Source organism: Octopus sinensis, linkage group LG1 (assembly GCF_006345805.1).
Source record: "Octopus sinensis linkage group LG1, ASM634580v1, whole genome shotgun sequence".
NCBI lineage: Eukaryota > Metazoa > Mollusca > Cephalopoda > Octopoda > Octopodidae > Octopus > Octopus sinensis.
The window spans coordinates 162,996,024-163,019,693 of record NC_042997.1 but is presented as its reverse complement, the minus strand read 5'-3'; the positions used below and the strand labels follow the sequence as shown (position 1 = coordinate 163,019,693).

The window sequence follows — 23,670 nt, the reverse complement described above, 5'->3', positions numbered from 1 at the left end:
TGAGAACCCAGGTTCGAAATTTCCCCAAGACATCTGAAGAAGGCTGGAGGGTATATCAGCCGAAACGTGTTAACAACAAACAAGATGAGGACAAATATCTGTCGAATGTAAATAATGTACGCTAAATATAACAAAGAATTTAGTAAAATAACTTAGTTATCATTAAGCTAGTGCTAGGAACAAAAATTGTGACTAAGGTTTAGTGGAAGATTTTAGTTCAAAACTTATGTAAACAAAACATTTGTACTCAGAGCCAGAACCACTTTCAGCCGGGTTGGTAACGAAAGGGCTAAAGGTACATGTGTCTGTGTAGTGCTCAGCCACTTGCACGTTAGTTTTATGAGCAGTCTGTTCTGATCAGATCAACTGGAAGCCTTGTTGTTGTAACCGATGGAGCACAAGTTGTGTGGGTGTGTGTGCATGCATTTGACTCCTGCTCTCAGAGATAGGTTTTTTTTTTTAATGTCCTTATAGCTTGACTGTTTGGTAAAAAAAACACTAATTGAATAAGTAAATACCAAACTTAAAAGAAGGACTGAGAATTAATTTGATTAACAAAAGCCTTCAAGCTCCATTATGGCTTTAATCCACTAATTGAAAAAAAGGAAAAGAATAAAAGAATTATTTTATTAGAAATATGGTCATAAAATGACTAAATGTGTAATTTTGAAGGATATCTCTATCTCTCTTTTCTTTCTCTCTTTTCTTTCTCTCTTTTCTTTCTCTCTTTTCTTTCTCTCTTTTCTTTCTCTTTTTTCTTTCTCTTTTTTCTTTCTTTCTCTCTTTCTTTCTTTCTCGTTCTTTCTTTCTCTTTCTTTTTCTCTCTTTCTCTCTCTTTCTCTCTCTCTTTCTTTCTCTCTCTCTCTCTTTCTTATCATATTGGCTCTTTTCTACATTTTTTCAGGATATTTCTTTGACGTTAGATCTCCTTATATTTTGACATAGTCATTTAGTTTGTAATGAAATTGAATGTGAATTGTTCCATTGACCTCCATTCACAGTTCAACTCTAGTCTATTGAACTTGCCTTGTTAAACATTCTGCTTCTTATGGAATGCTTGGTAAAATTTGTAATTTTATTGCCATGTAAGTTTACTTAATCTCATTACATAGTGTTTTTAATGGTAATCCACTTAAGATGTCATAATTGAGATGTAAAATTTCTCCGATCATTAGGGAGCTATAAAAGATCTTCTCTTTCCTAGTCCACTCCTTCACCCTTTCCTTCTCCCCCTCCTCAGTATCTGGCTGCTGTACAGTTTATCTACTGAGGTATTTCCTGAATGTTGTTAAGGTCAAATATTTCACTCTCCAATTAATCTCCAGACAGAAACATGAGTACTCATTGACAGATTGGTATTGAAAGTAATAACAAGCTGGGGAACAGCTACTGCCATGTTTTCTACTATTCCCCATACTATTTACTACCAAGTGGGGATTCTGAGAGAGTTTGGTTTTTTTCCAAGAATGATTTGTGGCTAGCCTCTTATATTTGTTGCCAATAACAACTTGTTTACACTGTCTTCTTGTAGTGTTCACCCCCCCCTACTCCATCATCTCTTTCTTTCCCTGTTTTCCTTCTAAAAAATACGAAAGAAGATAGGAAAGAAATACATGTTGTTATTTTCTTTTCCATTTTGTCATAATTCGTTCAGAGTTGCAGTTATCGAAACATTCATTAATTGTGCTACTTCCTATTTTGTTCTGTGGGTGCATTATGTTTTATATTTTCTAACCATAAGAGACAGTGCTTCTGTGATAGAAATATTACTGTAACTATCTTCCTGTTATTTTACTTCTCCGTTGATAAAATTGTGAACTTATAAGCTACTGTTTGGGTAAAAAATCTAACAAGGATGCAAAAACAATTACCAGCTTACATCTCTTTAAATATATCCTTTGTTCACTGTTTTTAACAAGTAAAGTGCTGAGCTTATCTATGTTTGTTGTACAAGAAAGGCAGGAATATTTTTGACTTCTTTACTTCCTGTTTTAAACAAAAACTTGAAGTATTTTATTAAAGAAAGCTAATTCTATATTTTAGGTGTATTTTATGTTCAGTTGGGAGTGAATGTCTACTATGATGAGAGAATATTAAAATGTGTGTGCATTCACATTCACTCATAAAATAAGCAAATTTAGAATTAAAGAAGTATATCTAATTTCATTTTCCCCAAATCCTTTTATTATAAGAAATTTAGAGAGAAAGAGAATGCTGGCAGATTGTCTAAATATATCGTGTTACTTTAGGGCTCTATAATTGCATTTCTTGTACATCAGATGCTGAGTGTCGGTATATTATAATGTGTTTATAAGTTTCTAAATATAGGATCATTATCAGTATGTGTGTGTGTCTATATATATATACACACACACATATATTTTGAAGAATTGTTACATAGCTTATATTCAAATCTCTGGTTTTACCAATGTTTTATTGGCCAATATTTCAGTTTTACCAAATTCCAAAATTGGGCGCTACTGTTTTAATTTTGTAGCTTGTTTCCTCTGTATTCAAACTGTTCTACTCCTCTCCCCTCTATGATACTCTCCAGAGCCCCCCCCCTTTGTTGTTCATACTGCATTCATTCACTATTCCATCCTCTACCTCTTTTTCTCTCACTGTCCTCTCCCCATAGCTTCTCTGCCTCCTCACTACCACTCTCTTATCTCTCTCCTCTGGTCTACTCACATACAGACCTCATCCTTACACTTCTCTTTCCTTCAATGAATAGCCCTGGACCATCTACACCAGGGGTTCCCAACTGGGGCCCACAGAAGCTTTTAGGGGCTCCACAAGTAAAAAGATTCTAATTTGTGGGTCCATATATAAATTTTGTTTACTAGGAGAGGTACCTGTATTTATTGAAATTTTTAAGATTTGTATTTGGAATTTATGAATGAAACGAAATTGTTTCATTGTTAGTTTTTACTAACCTACAAACAAATATTTTATTTCAAAAACTTACATGTGCATATATGGGGTCCATAGATAAGATAGCTCTCAGGGCGTCCACAAGCAAAATAACCTCTGATCTACACAATCCACTTTATCACCTTTATGCTCTTTTCCTCCCTTCTTTGCTAACCCCTGACACTAATCCATTCCTTCCCTATTCCTCTATTTCTTTTAAACTCAATTCCCAAATACTTAACTTTTTCCATCACCACCTAAAAACATTACACTCTCCCTCTTCTATTCTTCAGTTATAGGGGCCACTTCAAGCCCTTATTTTTGGAATTGCAAGATGGTCTAACTAGTACTGGTACCATGAAAAGAGCACTCACTTGGTACACTTTTGTAAAGTGGTTAGCATTAGGAAAGGCATTCAGCTGTAGAAAGCTTGTATAAACAGACATTGGAACACATCACAATCCTCCAACTCATTGGATCATGCTGACCTGTCCAACTCATACCAGCATGAAAAATGAATGCTAAATGACAATGATTATATTATGTCTTTAGTTCCTTTTTGTAAAAATATGAATAAAAATCAAAATGCATATTAAATTTTGTCAGTATGTGGTATTTCTTATATATTTATTTAGAATACTTTCAGGGAGATTCTTTTTTTTTTTTAATGTATTTAAAGTTATTTAAAAATTTTACTCAGATTTTCATATTTATTTTACAAGAACATTCCCACCCCCTCAAAAAAAAAAAAAATGTTCTCTTAAATGCCTTTTATTTAATCTCAAATTTACTTTCATGTATTGTAGGAGCTGACTTCTTGTGCATGGACCACAAAAGAAAAGTTGATCAAAGCCCCCAATGTAGTAGCTTTTACTCGGCGATTCAATCATGTAAGTTGTTATCAATTGAAGTATTAGAGCTGAACACACACATCTATATACTCTCCTTATCTCCGACAGTCTGCACGTTCATGCTTTCTCTGATCATTTAACAATGTATTCAGTTCTGATTTTCATTTCCTGTTTTCCTAGTTTCCATTGTGCTTCACAAGTATTCTTAGAGGCATTAATAGTTGCATTGATAGCTATGAAGAGAAGATTCGTTTTTTTTTTTCATTTTATTTTCATTTTATTTTATTTTATATACAGGTTTTGCTGTTTAAAAGTTCATAATTATTTTAATCAAAATGAAACCATAGTAGTTGGCTGGCTGAATGCTTGATAAAGCGTAATTGGGTCATTAATTTGTTTTTCTATGAAAGAGCGAAATAAATGGTCAGACTAGTTTAGTAGAAGAGAGCTGTGCTACACATTTTTGAATGTTTTTTTTTTTATAAATAATGGGAATGGGGAACCCTCTATTTCTCTGTGTGAGTGTGTGTATGTTGTTGTCTCTATAGACTAAAAAACATTACTGTAGCATGAGGGAACCCTCTTGAAGTTAGATAGAAATAAGAAGCTACTGGGGATTTTATTTATATAGGTGTAGACATAGCTGTGTGCTTAAAAAGCACACGTTGTAACTGTCTGGTTTTGAGTTCAGTCCCACTGCATGACACCTTGAGCAAGTGTCTTCTTCTAAAGCCCTTGGCTGACCAGTGTCATGTGAGTGAATTTGTGCAAAGGAAACTATATGGAAGTCCATCACATGTACATTTGTGTCTGTCCATTCCCTGCTTGATAACCAGTGTTGGTTTGTTTACATGTCTGTGGCTTAGCAGTTCAATAAAAGAGACTGATAGCACAAGTGCCAGACTTAAAAATAAGTACTGGGGTAAATTTATTCAAATAAATGCTTCAAGGTAGTACCCTAACTGGCTGAAGTCCAATGACTAAAAGGAGATAACAGATTCATTTACTATTATAGTTTGCTATTAATGTCGTTAGTTAATATTTTTGCAACAAGCCAAGTACTGGTTCACTGCATTTCTGATGACAAAAATCTCTGAGATGTATCTTAACTCAATGCAAAGGATTTTATCCATAAAACATGATTTCTACTATTTTGTTTTCTGTTGCTGATGGTTATATCCTACAGAGTTATAAATGAATTAAAAATATGTACACATAAATACAGCACCATGACCACCACCACCACAACAACAACAACTACTACTACATTATATTTCCATATTAAAATAGGTCAAATGAGACTTGTGAAGGCAAATTATCTATAGTGGCATTAATGATGCTTTCACAGCATGTAAACAATGGCAAGATATGGGAAGACATGAACACTCGAGCCACACCTCAATGATAAATCTCCCAAAATTTCCACATACAGATTTCTCTCACAAAGCATTGGTCAGCCCAAGAAGACACTGTTCCGCAGCACAATGCAATGGGAACAAGTGCAAAACCTCATGGTTGCAAAGTGTATTTCCTAATCACATGGCCATAACTGCACTTACACAAATATACATGAACATATCTATACATAGGCACATACAAACTCACGCACATACACACATGAACTTGCACACATTCATACATGTGCACACTTGCACGCATGTGCACACTTGCATGCATGCACACACTTGCATGCATACACACACTTGCTCACACATGCACACACTCGCACACATGCATATACATGTGCACACAGTCACACACCCACACAATGTTTACCACACATTTTCTATCTGCCAAACTCCACTCAAGTTATTTCTCACACTGAGATAGCAGTAAAAGACACATTAAATGCGCTGCTATGAAACCTAGGGGCACATGTTTGTGTTGGCAAAGTGAACTCATCATATAGCAATGCCTGATGTGTTTGTCACCATATCATAGCAGTTTGGCAAAACAGACTAATAATTAATAAAAGTACCCAGCTTAAAAACGAAAAAGTACTGGGGTTGATTCATTCAGCTAAAAATCCTTCAAGGTGGTGCCCTAGTATGGTTGCAACCTAATGAATGAAACAAGTAGAAGATAAGAATATTGTGAATACTGTCTAGAGTCCACGGACTCAAAAGGCCTCTTACCTGGTTTCTAGGACAGATAGAAGTGACTGAGATCACAACATTCCCCCTGAATGAGATACCAAACCATCACAGTTAAATAAGATAGATTTTTTACATATTAAATGTATTTTTGATCCATGCTTGGGTTTGAACTTAGAATCCAAGGGTTAGTAGTTTGTGCTCTTATCCACTATACTATATGACTGTAGGCAATTATTGAGTGAATTTTAGGGCTTATAAACCTAGTATTTTATCTTTTCTTAATACTGGTTCCCATATTATATTCATATCTGCACTAGATCTGCTTAGAAGGTTATTGTGTTCTAGCATATGTGCAGCCTCTTTTAATTTTTGTATTTTCCAGTGGTGTCCTCTAACAATTATTTTAAATTCATCCCACAGTGGGAGGTGGTCTCCGTTTTTCCATACATGATCAGCTATACCTGATTTTTCAACATCCCCTTGTCACAGCTTTATGATATTCCTCTACCCTTACTTTAAGGGGGCAGCATGTTTCACCTTTGTATAGCCTACCACAACTGCATGGGATAGTACATGCAGTTTTTGGCCATATTCTCTTCTATGGATGGTTTTACTCTGAGAAGATATTTGCGAAGTGTTGTATTACTTCTGAATACTGTCCTGATATCATATGGACCGCATATCTTTTGTATCTTTTCCAAGAGTCCCTTTAACATAGGGTAGACGGACTGTGCTCAGTTTATGGGTTTCATTCTCTCTCCTATTCCTAATTGGAGTGGTTAGTATATTCTTTGGGTAGATTGTTTCTTAACCTGATCATTTCTTCCTGGTGTGTATCAGGATCGCTACTTATAGTGTTTGCTAGATGTTTTAGGCACTGAGCAATCATTATACTGTATGGATGGTGGGAATTGAAGCTGAGGTATTGTCCAATGAAGGTTGGCTTGCGATATACGGATGTCCTGTATACTAAGGCTGGAGAGTATATCAGCTGAAATGTTGTGATAACAGCAAATAAGATGACATCTATCTGTTTATTGTAAATAATGTACTGGCACTCTCTTGGTTATGGTGATGAAGTTTGCAGTTGATCCAATCAACAGAACAGAACAGAACAGTTTGTGAAATTAATGGGCAAAAGTGGCTGAGCACTCCACAAACATGCATACCCTTAATGTAGTTCTCAGGGAGATTCAGAATACGACAAGGCCGTTCCTTTGAAATACAAGTACTACACATTTTTTGCCAGCTGAGTTGACTGCAGCAATGTGAAATAAAGTGTCTTGCTCAAGGATACAATATGCCACCAGGAATTGAACTCATGACCTTATGATCGTGAGCCGAACACCTTAACCATTAACCCACATGCCTTCAAATGTAGATATGGGTAATTGAAGAAAGAAAGCATCTTATGAGGAACCTTGGGCATTATTTTCTTTTCTTGATCTGTGAATGTATTTAATTCATTCAGGTGTTTTGTTTTGAATATATGATTTTTACACTTTGTTATTCACTCACTCACAGGCTTCTTATCTTACATGCTCAGTCCCCCTCACTGCTCCCACCATCACTCTCTTCCTCATGCCATCACTCTGCTCTGCACCTCATTCCACTCCATTCTGCATCAGATGCCACTCCATTGTACATGCTGTAATACTACTCCACATCACATAACACCACTTCACACAGAAAATCTCCACTTGTGCCAGTCACGCTGCTCTATTATCATGTCGCTTCACTCCACACTATGCCACTCTATCACTCTATTCTACTTCCACTTCATTCCCTATGACACCATCCTACTCCAGTCAACCCCTACTCCACACCATCTTCATCACATTATTCTAAAGTTCCTATAAAATATTTCTCATTAGTACAAATGTACTCTGTCCTAGGATTATTTAGTTAGACCTCAACAAAAGTCAATTGTATTAGTGACTCTCCTGTCTTTATCAGATCATATGCAGCTCTATTGCAAACCAGTATCATATTTTCTACTTCCTAAATATTTATGAATTACTTTTTATTTAATTTTGATATTCATTTCAATATTTATATGCTTATTTTATTTAAAAAAAAAACACCAATACCATTGTATTCATTGTCATTTTATTTTGTATTCTGTATCATATTATATATATTGATTATTAATTATATATATATAATTATGTATCAGTCTATTGTTGTACATCTACAAAAGCTGGAATATAACAGGGAATAAGTGTCAGTGACCAAACTGTACAGCAAAAAAGACTTTGATACTTAATACTATACATTCCTCTTCTCCCCATGTTTTCATGTTGTGCCTGCTTTCCATGCTGGAATGGTTTGGTTAATCATTTGTGTTCTCTTTGATGGGTTGGAGAACTACATCTTGCTTCTAAGTTTCACTTTTTGGCATTGATTTCTACAACTGTATGTCCTTCATAACATCAACAACTTTTCAGAGTTTACTGGGTGCCTTTTATCATAGTCTTAGCACCAAGGAGATTGCCATATCTTTGACAAAACTAAAAGATCCCTTCATCCCCACAGCGTCATTTGTTCACAAACCATTTTACAGAGTATCTCAAGATAACACTAACAAGTGGAGTTGTATTGTATCCTGTAAGATTAGAAGTTGTCACCCTTTTATGATGTGTGTGTTTACTTGTTCTTTTCTATTTGGCTGAGGAACTGATCAGAGGAGAGCAATAGTGACAGGAGAAGAAAGCAAAAATGTGAAGGTAGAAACAGTAATTGGGATGAGAGCGTAGTGGAAGAGATGAATGGTGGATAGTAAGAGGTGAATAAATGGTGAGCAAATGATGGATGTTGATATCAAATAGCTAGGGGAAAATAGAGGGAAATGGAGAACAGAATGGAATAATGGCAGAGTATATGGGACACATGATCTGATGTGGTCCTTTATGTATATGATTTGAGATGGACATGGAGGGGGTTACAATTATAAGAATGTAAAGGTGAGAGTTTGAGTGTTGAAAATATGTGGGGTCCTGTTTTTATTAAAAGTGATAAATTATAAAACTACGATGAAAGAAAATCGGGAATGTCCTTGTTTCTAAGTTCAGTCTTTTAGTTTTAACATTGATGTACTTTTTTTTGAGCACCTAAATTTTTGAGCACCTAAATCAACCTAACAAATGTTCATTTTTAAAAATAATTAAATTTAAATTCATAGCTCTTCCTTAAGATTAAAGCAGTGTTTAAATATAAAAGAGAGAGGGATGTAATATGAAGGATTATATGAAGTAAAACTACATTGTAGAAGATTAAAAAGTTTATTCTTACAAAATTGATTAAAAAAACTGTATGTGTGGAATTGGAGTTTAACCCCCTCTCCCAATTTACTGACATCATGTTCTTTGAAATAAAATTGCTTCAACCAGATTCTCTTCCACAGAAACCTTTAAATCTCATTTGATTATTTTAAAATTAGTTATTTGTAGAACTGAATAATTTGATTTCTGTGAAATTGGAAATTTGAAAGCATTATATTACATTTAATCAGTCAGATTTGGTTCCTTTTTTATTGACTCCCTGCTTAGTAACTCTGTAATCGCTTCTGACTCTGGCTCCACAGCCTTGGCTTAATTATATTATCTTTCATCAAATACTTTGCAAAACATGTACAACTCTGAAATATATTCGTTCCAGTATTCATTTTTTCTTCTCTTTTTCCATATGTAAGCCCTTCTTTTTTCTTCTTTTTCAGGTGAATTTCTGGGTGCAGAGAGAAATTCTTAGCTGCTTAACATTGAAAACAAGAGCAGAAGTATTAGCTCACTTCATAAAAATAGCCAGAGTAAGTTTCTTGTTTAATATCGAGCTGTTTTTCTTTAATTCTGAATTGAGTGATGAAGATTGGAAAGCTTCTATAAAGAGTGAGAGAGAGGTGAGAGGAAGGGGGAATAAACTAGGGAAAAAATAAGATCCATCATGACTTCTTAGGTAGGAGTTGTATTTCATGTAATTTAGGATAAGTATAATTTGCAAAATACAAATCAGCTTGCAACATACAACACATATTCAACATATGCATGGCGCCAAATAACAATCACATACTCATGAGAAAGACATAGTTGCAGGTTGTCTGACTGCATAGAAACTCCATTTGGCCTGTTTATGGGTAACATTAAAATACTGAACACCAATGTTTATTTATTTGAAGTTGAGGCTCCGTTGTATGGCCACTCTTCAGATTTGAGTAACAGAATAAGCTCAACCTACAAGGAGATTAAGTGCTTTCTTTTCATTAAAATCTGTATGTGTGTGCATATACTATGTGAAAAGTATATTTGTGCAACTTCATTAACACCCATATGCTCATGTAAAGGCTTTTTTGTTTCTTTTATTTCAGAAATTACTTGACATGAACAATTTACACTCAGTGATGGCTGTGTTATCAGCTCTTCAGAGTGCTGCAATATTCAGATTGTCCAAGACATGGATGGTAAGTGGAATTCATCTGATTTTAGTTACTTGCTTTTATATTTTGTTGTGTTGCCTTAGTGAGCTCTGATTGAGTCGATCTATGTTATGCATTTGTAATATGTCATCATTAAGGCAGTGTGCTAGCAGAATCGTTAGCATATTGAGCAACATGCTTAGTGGTATTTCATCTGTCTTTACGCCCTGAGTTCAAATTCTACCGAAATTGACTTTGCTTCTTATCCTTTCAGGGTCAATAAAATAAGCACAACTTGAATGCTCGGGTTGATGTAATTGACTTATCCTCTCCCCCAAAATTGCTGGCCTTGTGCCAAAATTTGAAGCAAATATTTATCATCATCATTATTTTCATTTTACATTTATTTTCCCATGTTTATATGATTTGGATGGGTTTCTCAATGTCTTATCACCTGCCATTGTCATTTAACATTTTACACACAAAACAGGAAAAACAAAATGGGGCAAGTCTGTTGTGTATGTGTACAATATGGACTGGGTGCATTTTATCATACCATTGTCTCTAGAGACATTGTTTGTAACTGGACAGAAAAATACCTTCTAGTCTGTATCGGTTCTCATTCTGAGTTATTGTACTCATAAACCTGTAACCTGCATTTGAACTTGAGGAGTCCACATTTTTTTCAATAGTTCTTCATTTTGTCTTTTTTGTATTACCAACTACTTTTCAATGTTGGTTGGGTGCATTTTATTTTGACACTGGCTCTAAAGAGGGAGCTGCAACACGATTAAAGTGATCTCTCTACTCTTTATCAGTACTTAGTCTGAATTACTACCTTCAAAGACTGGTTACCTGCAGTTTGGCATGTGGAGTCCACATGTTCCTGTTTTTTTTTTTTTGTTATGATGTTGTGAAGAAGAGATTGTTATAGGAGGTAAAAGAGTGGAGACTGTCATGAGTAATTAAGTATTAATCTCATTGGTCTCTGATGGGCACTTCTCCTTTCTCTAAATGTTGCTAATAAAAGATAATGATAGGTAGAGACTGGAGATGAGAAATGGTAGTGGATATATTGAAAGGAGATATCTCTTAATGTTTTAGCCCTTTGATATTAATATTCATCTGATGCTCAGTACATATCTTTCTTCCTCCATTTGATGTGTGTGTATTTTTATGTAATCACCATCATACATCTGCTTTTGATGCTGGCATGCGTTGGGCTGTTGACTGAAAACTGGTAAGCAGGGGAGCTGCACCAGATTCCAATCTCATTTGGCAAGGTTTCTATGGCTGGATGCCCTTCCTAATGCCAACCACTCCAAATGCAGTGGGTGTTTTTTACATGCCACTGATGTGACCACTGGCATCAGCCATGACTATGATGTCACTTGGTTTGAAAGGTCTACACAAGCATGGTATATCACAAAAGGTCTCGGTCACCTCTCTCTGCATCTGTGAGGTCCAGCACTCAAACAGTACTTTTTACATGACAGTCAGATGGTACTGGCATCAGCCATGACTATGATTTCACTTAGCTTGACATGTCTTCTCAGCACATCATATTGCCTAATGTTTGAAGGGTTATACAGAAAAGAATTTAACATTAAATTGAATGATTATTCAATACTTTTTAGTACAGTATTTATTTATTCATTTTTACAAGTAAAAAGTTGAAATGACTTAAGATTTGGCTTACCAGGTGGCATCATACTGTGGCTTTATATAGTTTTTAGAAGGATACCCTTTGATAGGAGGGATAATGTTATTGAGAATTATATGTTTTGTAGGCAAATGGAAAGGCTTGTGTGAGAAGGATTGGAAGAAAGTATGTATTTGTATTGTGTATGTGTGTGCGTTGAGAGAAAGGGATGGTGAAGACATTTATTCTGGTTTGATAGTGGAATTTTGTTATTTAAGGTTCAGTAGGGCTTGAAAGTAAAGGAGTAGACAGGTGTATCATATTCAAGTGATAATTTGTCTTGGTTGAAATATTTTCCTTTTGACTAATCAAGATTCTTTGTATGTATGTATGGTTGGTTTGTGCTATTTTAGAAAAGGATGTTTATAGATAGATAATAACTAGTTAAATTTGTCGTATAGCTTAGATCAGGTAGAGGTCAAGATTAGTAGTAAAGTGTTAGTGTTAATGGTTTTCTTAGAAGGAAAGTTTCACTTGAAAGTGACATACTAGTGAAAGAAATAATCTCCAAAAAACAATGAAATTCCTAGATAATTTCTTAAATTGACAGAAATATTACTAGGACTTACAGGTGACAATTATGTAATGTTCTAGACATTGAATCACTAGTATGGCCACAATAAAACTTACCATCAGCCAATATAACAAGGAGCCTGATTGGATGGGAGACCATGTAAAATAACCTGATACAAATAGCAGCTAAATCTCCCTATGATTCACATCTTTTGATAATGAAAAAAATGGACACATTGCATAATGTATTCCTAGATTCATTATAACTGGGGAGTGGGGAACAGGAGGATGTTTATGCTTAAAACATATTTTCATCATAGAATTAGAGCTGACTCAAGTTAGCTCTAATTCAATCAGTATATTCCATATTGCAACTAATTTTTTAAAATGTCAATATTGGTCAAACTACATGGAATTTAGATTAGCTTTGGAACTCGATTTACACACACACTTAAAATGACAATGACGTAATCAGAAAGCAAGTATCTGGAAGTTGAGAAGTTAGATTAGCATGTGTAAGTGGCATGATATTTTGTTTCCACTGGAGAAAAACAATTGCAGCAAAATTATTTTCAGTATTCATTAATATACTGTTAATATGATACTGTTTTGTAGGAACTGTTAATCAAAATAGAGAAAGAAAAAGAAAAACAGGACAAAAATAAACAGACCATGAGGCTTGTTTTAAAAAAAATACATTGATTGATGAAGCAAAGAAAAAAAAAGGGGGCTCCCTATTAGAAAAGCATGTTTGTTAATCACTCATTCTTTATAATTGAAATTCTAAACTCCCACCACTCTTTTTTTTTTTTTTTTATGCTGTCATCTAATACAAGACAGCCATTAGTGTGAACATAGGGCTGTTGCTGTTATAGAGGTGGTGGTGGTGGCTGCTGCTGGGGAGGCAATGCTTAAAAAAAAACAAAAAACTACATTGTACTATTTACAAAATGGGTCAGATTTCAAAACCACACAAACCAACATTTAATGTTTTTATTTTTAATTTTGTAAAATTTCAGTCATTTTAAGAATTAAAAATTGGCAAGTGGCATAGAATAATGGCAAGCTAACACTGAGCTGTGTTTAAAATCTGGTTTTAATTCCTGATTGTAGCCACTTCATTTTCATCATGCTATTAATAACCCTGGTAAAAGTGTTACCATCGTAAGTCTTACACTTCATACTTATGTAAAAGGCAACATTGATATTTCCAGGATAGGTATATATGTTTGTGTGTGTATATGTATTACAGCTGAAAATTGCAGATCACTTTGTTGCATGTTCCATGCTTTTGCTAATTATTTCTGTTGGCCATGTAGTCATGAGCAAATGTAGGTACCCTTTCGGGTCACCCACTCTTGGCCAAGCAGAACATCCAGGATGTGACAGCTGAGGAGAACGAGGGTTGCTACTTCATTTATTGACACCACAGAGAATTGGAAGATAGTTATTTATCAGCTCAAAAGCAAAGTTGCAAAGCAAAGTTGACTCCAGTAGGATTTGAACTCTGAATGCAAAGGTTTGGGGTAAAAATATTGCAATGCAGTCTATCTGATGCTTTAATGACTCAGCCAGTGTTGCTACCCTCCCCCCATCTCTGTCCTACAATTATTTGCTCCTCAACTGTTTTTTTTAAACAAAATATAAAATGTAAAATGCCATTCCTACTTTGAAAGGAAAATATGACACACCCCAACCGGAAGATTTTGGTTGAAAAAGAATTCAATGTCTTTATATGTGTGTATATGAGTTATAGAAGTCTTTGGATTGTTTTATAGAAACTAGTCTTATTTTATTGAATAAATGAACAAACAGACTGAACATTATGCTCTCTCTCTCTCAATTTACAGACATTGTTTCATTTAAATTCTTTTAGTAAATACCCAGTAAAACAATGTTTTCTTCAGAATTTGTATGTTGGTTTATGCAATTTAAAGCACTGTATGTGAGGATAAATTTCTAAGTTAGAAGTTAGATATTTCATACAGTTATGACCCAAGTAACTGCCTTTACTTCTTAGTTTGAAGTTTCTCTGAGGGTATGAATTTCTAATCTATTGTGTTAAGATTGGTTCTTTTGTGTTATTGTTAAGCTCTTTGTCAATCTTGAACTGTCTTGCCCAAAAGACCAAAGGCATTCTGTGATAATCTGTCACCCAACCTCTTTAATATCCACCTGCCTGCAACCACTCCTGCTTCTACAATACAATCCTTTTTTTCACTCTTTAGTATTCAGATTACCTTTGTTAAATATAATGCTTACTTATTTGCATTTTATAAAATTAATCCTATATTATCTCATGACTTCAAGATTTTGATAATGTGACTGCTTACTTTTAGAATGTCATTGCAGGGTAGGTGTGAGAGGCTGAATCTGGCTAGTTTGAACATAAAACAATTAGAATATCCAGGTCGGATATTGCCAGTTTAAAACCTTCTGTCAAATTTTCCTGTTAATATATGTCCCAAACATAGTTTACTAAATTCTTTGTAATTTTCAAAATGAATTGAAATGAAGGCAGTGTATTCCAACAGAAATATGGTTACAAACAGGTTAAGAGCATCTTTGGCTACATTAATCTAATGGGTTCACATTTTAAGTTCTATTTATGTTTGTCATCAATAGCAGCAATACTGAATTATTTGATTATCATGTATTCATATTTGAAAATTTGTTTTGCAAGAATTTTGATCTGAAACCATATATTCAAAACCCAATCTCCTAATATAATAATGAGCATAGTGTTTTTATATATTTGTATTATATATCATCATCATCGTTTAACGTCCGCTTTCCGCGCTAGCACGGGTTGGACGGTTCGACCGGGGTCTGGGAAGCCAGGGGCTGCACCAGGCTCCACTCTGATCTGGCAGAGTTTCTACAGCTGGATGCCCTTCCTGTCCAGAATCATGCTGGACGTGAGGAGGAGAGAAAATAGTAATTTTGTGAAGGAGAAGTAGTGAGAGTAATAGCCCTGACTGAGAGGGAGTGAGAGAAAGGAAGGGGTGAAAAATAATCAGCATTTGAACTCAATGTATGTGTGTGTGTACGAGGGAAGTATATGAATGTATGTGTGATTATTATGTACCTTATTTTGCACCTTATTTATACATAAAATATTACAATTAGCCGTCATTATTGATGGCACATGTTCAGCTAGTATTATTATAATTTGGTTGGGAAAGGTGGTGAGCTGGTATGATTGTTAGCATGCCTGACAATATGCTTAGTTGCATTTCTTCTGGCTCTTTATGTTCAGGTTTCAAATCCTGCTGAGGTCACCTTTGCTTTTCACCCTTTTGGGGTCGATTAAAAATAAAGTACCAGTGAGCTTGTTAAAAGATATATATTAGTGACTGAGGTGATATTAATACTGAGAGGTAATATTATCCCCTCTTAAACGTGGATGGTCAGTGTTACTAACTAACCCCCTCCCCTCTAAAATTGCTGACCTTGTGCTAAAATTTGAAACCAATGTATTTTACTAGTTGTATTACCAATAAAACATACTCCCTGCAGCTGTGATCCACTTCAGTTTTATTTATAGCTTTGATTATATTGTCAGAAACTTTACATCATCCAAATCATGGAAGATTTGAAAAATCAAGAATGCTCACAGATATCTGTGATGAAAAAGTTGTTTTATTTGTGGGAATCCCTAAAGAAATAGGTCGGGTTTTGTTGTGGTTTATGTTCTTAACTAACAATACTTAATGGTTAAGATTTGTTTACAAATTGAATAATTATGAAAGTCTTGATGAGCAATTAATAAATTTAAACCTTCCAGTTATTCCAGTTTGGGAAGGACCTCAGAGGTAATGAGCACTGCCATTTCTTCTGTAACTTATAAATTACAACTCTTGGTGATCATGACAGCTAATTGTAATTAGAGTATTACTTAAATTAAATAACATTTGATAAATTGTAGGGCAATATTTCTTAAGTAGACTATTGCTGGAACCCATTCAAATTTGAACTAGCCATCTTATGACCAAATGTTCCACCTGTTTTATGTTCAAAGAGGCCAGATCTGACTGCTCACACCTACCTTACAATGTTATTCGAAAAAATAAGCAATCAGATCATTGAAATCTTTATGCATTGAGGTAATGCATAATTAATTCAAAACAATGTAAATAAGTATTACATTTGACAGGGTAATCTTGAATGTTAAAGAAATAATTGTTATATTTCTTTGTTATGATTATTATTATTATCCTGTCACTACTCTTACTAATTCATACATCTTTTTTTTCAAAATGATACGTGAAACCTTCATAATTTGTGATTTTTTTTTCTTTTTCTTTTTTTTTTTTTTTTAACTAATAAATATAATTCCTGAAATATCTAATATCAGTTACCTCATTAATCTCATTTTCTGTAAATTTTCAGATGTTGTCTCGAAAAGATAAATCCTCCTATGAAAAGATAGCAGACCTCTTCTCTGAGAACAACAACCGACAAAAGTTACGAGATTACATGGATCACGTCAAATTGCCATGCATTCCTTATTTAGGTTAGTGTGCACTGTTTTATGTCATGTATTGTTTTCAACACAAGACTTGATTAATGCATTGTTATGACTTGAGTGCTTCTGTATAATTGTGTTTACTGTTGGCTGTTTATTTGATGGGTGGGGCATTGTTGACTTGAAAAATATTTCAGTAAAATATTATTGGAGATAAAAAAAAATATAGTGAATAAATAGACTGATTACAACATTGGTGTAGAATAGTTATGTTCAGTTTCAACTAATAAGTGCAGACATGGCCGTGTGGTTGTGAAGTTTGTTTAGTAACATATGGTTTTGAGTTCAGTCCCATTACATGGGTGCATAGGGCATTTGTCTTCTAATATAGCCCCAAGCTGATCAATGTTATATGAAGGGAATTGGTGGATGGAAACTGCAAGAAACCCATCATGTATGTATATGTGCTCATGTTCATCAATGTTTAAAAGTTTTTTGCTCGTCATCACTGGAGAGAAATGGTGCTGATTCCTTGTTGACATTATGATCAATCACTGTATGCTTTTTGAAGACCTGTGGAATGAAGATATCTCTTGAAAAATGGGTAAGAGTTAGCAACAAAATGAACATCTCGCCATAAAAAAATCCTACCTCAAATATATCTCCATTGAAACTCAAACTAGCATGGAAAACTGGATGATAAACAATTGAACAAACAAACAAAGATTTCTTTGTGCATGGAATTGTATGTGTAAGTTTGATATGCTTATTCAGTTAGCCAACACTAGCTTTCAAGCCTTAGGCTAAATTTTGTCTGAAGTATCAAGAGGCTTATCATTTCTAGAAGATTTAAGGAAGTTTATCAGAGAATGAAGCAGCATTTGATTCAGAATACAGAATATACTTACTGTTCTTACTTGAGAGAATTAATCTTTTCTTTTTATTTTTTAAACAATTCTGTCATGGAAACATTCTTTAAATTACATATAAATTCGATTTTGTTGTTATAGCATATTCTCAAAAATTTCAGAATTTAACCAACTATCATATATCTATAATTATATATGTATGTTCCTCCCTTTTTAAGATGATGATGTATGATTAAAGGATATTTAGCTACTATTCCTAGTAGCTCGGATAACCATGTAAAAATATCCTTTGTTTTGATACTGTATGCTTATTTAATTATTCTCTATTATAGGGTTGCACCTAACTGACTTGATCTACATAGATGTTGCTCATCCACACTCAGGAGGTCTAGAAAGCCATCCACGGAGGATACATATGAATAATATTCTTAGGGTCATTGCAGACTTCCAACAGTCTAAATATGGTAAATATCTACTTCTATATTTACATGTAATGTTCATTCATATCTTTCTTAACATATACTTTACTTTCCCATGAATACATATGATTTTGGTTTCAGCTCATCTGTGGCAAGGTGCCACATGCGGTTGTGTGGTTGAGACGTTCTCTTCTTGCCCATAAGGTGTTGAGTCCTTGCCACTGGGGCACCTGGAGCTTGTGCCTTCTATTGTAACTGGGAGCCAATAATATCCTGTAAGGCGGCAAGCTGGCAGACTCGTTAGCACGCCATGCGAAATGCGTAGCCGTATTTCGTCTGCCGTTACGTTCTGAGTTCAAATTCCACCGAGGTCGACTTTGCCTTTCATCTTTTCGAGGTCGATAAATTAAGTACCAGTTACGCCCTGGGGTCGATGTAATCGACATAATCCGTTTGTCCCCTCTGTGTTTAGCCCCTTGCGGGCAGTAGTGAAATACATAAATATCCTGTGAGTGGACTTAGTAGATGGAAAATGCATGCGTGTGTTTGTATACAGGGTATGGTGAATATATTGTCATCTAAATTATGCAAAATGAAAATAACACTGAAATCTTATTTTAACAGATATATTTACCAAAATTACATAAAAACATCTTGAAATACTAAAGAGTAAATTTAGTCAATAAAATCACCATTGGCTTCAACCATGGCCTCCAGACGACTTTGGAAACTCCTGCAACTCTTCTGGATGGTCTCCTTGTTTAAGTTGGTGAATGCTGCCATAATCCTTGCTTTCAGTACATCTTTGGTGTTACAAGGAGTTTTGTTGGTCTCTTGCTCAATTGTGCCCCACACATAATAATCAAGAGGGTTACTGCCCAGGGAGTTAAGTGGCCAGATGTTAGGAGTGATGTGGTTGCAGAAATTATCTGATAGCCATGACTGGGTGCTCTTGCTTATGTGGCATGGTGCAGAGTCCTGTTGCCAGACATAGGGTCTTCCAGCAGCCACCTCCAGGCACTTGATATAGGCCTCCATATTGAGTCTGAAGTTGTGTGAGAAGATGAATGGAGGCATAATGTTGCCATCACTAGTGATCACTCCAAACACTATGATGTTGACTGGATGTTTGGTTTTTATCACTTTCGTTACATGTTGTGTGTGTGTGTGTATTGAACACACACACACACGTGTATGTTTGTGTGAATATTTACATTCTTTGTTTGTTGGAAATAGTGTTGGGCTACAACAGTTGATTTTTTTTGACAAATCCTGTTAACAATTTGTTTTATAGCACTGTACTTTGAAAGGCATGTGAAATGAAATTAAAATTAAAAAAATCCTTTACTTGATTGATAGGTGAAAGTTAGTAATTAGAAGCATCTGGTTGTAAAAGTCTTAATGATATGTACTCATTTAACCCTACACTAGCTTGGAAAAATGGACTTAAAACAAATTTTCATATTACATAGTTAAGTGGCATCTGTTGGTTCAAATTTATATAGTTTGTGGGGATCATTAAGTGATGGCAAGTGTTTGCTGTGTAATGGATATGTTACATGTTTATATGAAATACATTAACATGTTTCGTATGGATGTTTGTATGTTGTCTGTTAACTGATTGCATTTGTAGTTGATGTTTACTATGATTGTTATGGAAAAGCAAATCACTCCTAACTAATTTTAATGTTTAGCTATATACTTTGCGGGCTAACTACATACATGTGGTATGGATGTCAGCAACTTTGTATTGTGTTAAAAGCAATAGAATTTTGTTTTATTGCTTTCACGTTCATCAGAAAATGGTAAGGAATTATATTTTCAATAACACACATGCACACAATCACTTGCAAGTGAGTGTAGCTTGGTGGCATGCACCAGCCTTTTGCTTATTATTTTAGTTATTACAAACAGACAGGCATCCTATCAATCATTCATTCCATCTTTGAGCCAGTGTAATATCCATGATGTTACAGCTGAAAGGAATTCCTGACAAAAATCCCACCTCAATGTAACATCTGGCCTTCTAGAAATAGAAGCCAAATTCTCTCAAATTATACACTACTGCCTTAGCTAGCCTGTTTCAATAAAAGATGGTATGATCACTGCTTGATAAGGGGTGACTTGAAGCTCAACAGCTCCTGTTTTGGAAATTATTGGATATTAAAGAATAAGGAAATGCTAACTATAATTAATTATAATTTAGCTTCATCTCTTAATGCTTGAAAGAGTAAGTTTCGTTTTTTTTTTTCCTATCTACCAAAACTTGTGTGTGTGTGTAAGACACACATGCACAATCTGTTGTTGACCCCTGCCTGATTCAGTAAATCTATGTTTATAAGCTTTCATTCTCCTCTCCCCACTCACACTCAACCATTGTATATCTATAGATATATTTACCTAAATGTCCTCTTTAAGATGATGGTGTATGAGTGAAGGATAATTAGCTACAATTTCTTGCTATTTCTAGTGCTTCTGACGTCTTCACACACCCTATCACGTATAATATAACCCCTTGACAGAATCTAGTAGTAAGCAGGTGGTAATGATTTTATAAAAGACAAAATATATATCAATGGTTTGAACTAGATAAAAATGTAGGTAAAATAGGGGCATTCGTGATGCAGACTTCATTTCTGTCGGAGCCTTATGTTAATACATCTGCAATTTACCTACTAAATGCTAGATATCTTGCTTTGACGTAATCAGTTGAGTTTTGAAGATATACTTCAGTTCTTATCAGACTTTGAAGTAAGATTTTTGAGGTTTTAGAACAAATTGTTATCTATGACGTTCGTACAGATCTCTCTTAACTGATTAGGCTTCAGAAATGTTCTGGTGATATTTAATTTGGTGGTAAATCACTCAGGGATCACATGTTATTAACTGTTCTTTGTAGGCACGCACAGATGTGTGTGCACGTGCATGTAGGTCACTTTTGAAAAGTCTGGAGTATATATATATATATATAAGAAGGAACATCTTTCCTATTTCTTGTTTTAGTTTTACTCACTCACACACACACACAAGTACATAGACATACCCACATGCACAAACAGATGCAAATATGTACTTGAAAATGCATGTGCATAAACATAAATACATGCACACACTTGTAAACACATGCAGACTATATATTATACTTGTATGAACATTCATAAACACGAAGAAAAATGTTTATGTATTTGTGTACACACACACACACACACACAAAAGCTCAGCAGTTTGTGTATTTACAAAACATGGGTAAGAAGCTTACTTCTCAACCAGGTTCACCTTACTTCTCTCCTAGGTTCAGTCCCATTGTACAGCATGTTCAGCAAGTGTCCTTCAACTATAGCACTGTGTGTGTGTGTGTGTGTGTGTGTGTGTATTGCATCAATAGAACAGCTACTGAGAGAGACTGGAGCAAAAATGGAAGATATGCAGAGGGGTTGGTACCAAACTTTGGCATTAAGAGTTATACAATTCTCTGAAGTAGACATCACTGCAATGTTCCAAATTCCCACCAATCCCATATAGAATGAGAACCATTTGCTGCAGTAGCTTGAAATTCAAAGGCCCACAGCTATTTAATATCTCGCTAAAACATTTGAGAGGTCTACATGGAGTAGGGGTAGATGTTTTCAAGAAATAACTCGACCTGCTGCTGTCCAAAGTCCCAGATGAATCTAATTCATGGCAAGAAACTCGAAAGAGGGCAGCAATATTGAACTCCCTCTTTCAACAAAAACCAACTGCAAAATAATGGCCACTGACAAGGTGGTTATAATATTGGTGGTACCCCAGCAAGGCCACCGCTTTTGGGCTGAAACACACAAAAGACTGTTTGTGTGTGTGTGTTTATTTGTCCCCACCACTACCTGACAACCAGTAATAGTTTGTTTACATACTTGTAACTTGCAATTGGCAAAAGAGGTTGGTGGGATGGGTACCAGACTCAAAAAATAAGTACTGGAATCAATTTGGCTGACTAAAATCTCTTGACAGCAATGCCCCAGCATGACTACAGTTCAGTGACTGAAAGAAGTAGAAGATAAAATAAGCTCACAAATTCTGTCTCTCACTCTCACATGCATCCATAATAGGCTTCTCCACAGTTCCCATCTAAATTCTCCTCAGAAAGTATTGGTCAACCTAAGGCTATAGTGGAAGACAGATGCCAAAGACCAAAGGTGCTACTCAGATAAAACTTGGAACCCCATGGTTACAAGTTTAATTGCTCAGCTATACCTGCATCTCAAAAGAATGTTTAGTATAACTGCATTGAAATATGTAGGAACTGCAGAAGCTCCAAAGATAGGTGTACTCTGAGTATGTTAGTGATAATTTTTAAATTAATGTATTGTTCTATATTTGTCTATGAAAGTACTCTGTCGGTACACTGGTTGATTTTAGGTAATGATTGAGAAACTGCCTAAAAGATATTTAGGCTGTTAGAAACAAAAACGTAAGAACTCTGGAATGGTCGTAAAAGCAGATGGCTGCTTCTGATTTTTCTCATTTCATTGCAACAGATTCTTCAATAGCTATTCTATTAATATAATTACTGATTGATTTTTTTTTTGTTCTCTCTGGAAAGAAAAATATTTCTCACCTGTCTTATGTTAATTAAAAACATCTACAAATGATTGATAGTTCTGTATTCTGATTTTCTTGTAGATATATCTTGTATTATTATGGAGCATTTCATGACACATATTTGATTTTGTTAATCATCTAAATGGTGTCATTTGTACTCAAATCTATTAGGCAGTATTTGTATTTTCCTCATTATCTTGTTTTTCCGAATATAATTTGAATGTAATGCTCTGCCTTTCTAGAAGTGAGATTGGAGTGAGATTTTTTCATTTTTCTGTATTGTGTAGTTTTTTAAGCCATATGTAGTTATTTAACCCTTTTAGCATTTAAACTGCCATATCCAGCCCAAATATTCTACCTGATTTATGTTAAAACCAGCCAGATTCAGCCCCTCACACCTATTCTATAATGTCATTCTAAAAATAAACAAGTCACATCATTAAAATCTTGAAATAATGTATAATTCATTCAAAGCAAAATGAGCAAAAAACATTACATGTAACACAGTAATCTAAATATTAAAATGTTAAGCCTCTGTTGGTGTGTTAGATAATTTAAAAATAAGTAAACCTTATAGGCACAGGAGTGGCTGTGTGGTAAGTAGCTTGCTTACCAACCACATGGTTCCGGGTTCAGTCCCACTGCGTGGCATCTTGGGCAAGTGTCTTCTGCTATAGCCTCGGGCCGACCAATGCCTTGTGAGTGGATTTGGTAGACGGAAACTGAAAGAAGCCTGTTCATGCAATGAGACTGAATCCAAAATGTAGTTGGAAAGTAGACTCCTATATATATCTCTCTCTATATATAAACGGCAGTTTGTCTGTGTGTGTTTCTGTGTGTCTGTTTGCTT

At 34.9% G+C, this 23,670-nt stretch overlaps 1 protein-coding gene across 10 annotated transcripts in view; it reads left to right on the top strand.

Moving 5' to 3' along the window:
• Positions 1-23,670, top strand: part of LOC115217012 (ras-specific guanine nucleotide-releasing factor RalGPS1) — a 224,100-nt gene that overhangs the window by 165,799 nt on the left and 34,631 nt on the right. For all 10 annotated transcript variants that reach the window (XM_036506208.1, XM_036506205.1, XM_036506181.1 and 7 more), the window contains 5 exons: positions 3,720-3,803; positions 9,576-9,665; positions 10,221-10,313; positions 16,876-16,999; positions 18,153-18,284. In XM_036506208.1, the coding sequence (XP_036362101.1) occupies positions 3,720-3,803; positions 9,576-9,665; positions 10,221-10,313; positions 16,876-16,999; positions 18,153-18,284 (523 nt within the window). The remainder of the gene's footprint in view (positions 1-3,719; positions 3,804-9,575; positions 9,666-10,220; positions 10,314-16,875; positions 17,000-18,152; positions 18,285-23,670) is intronic.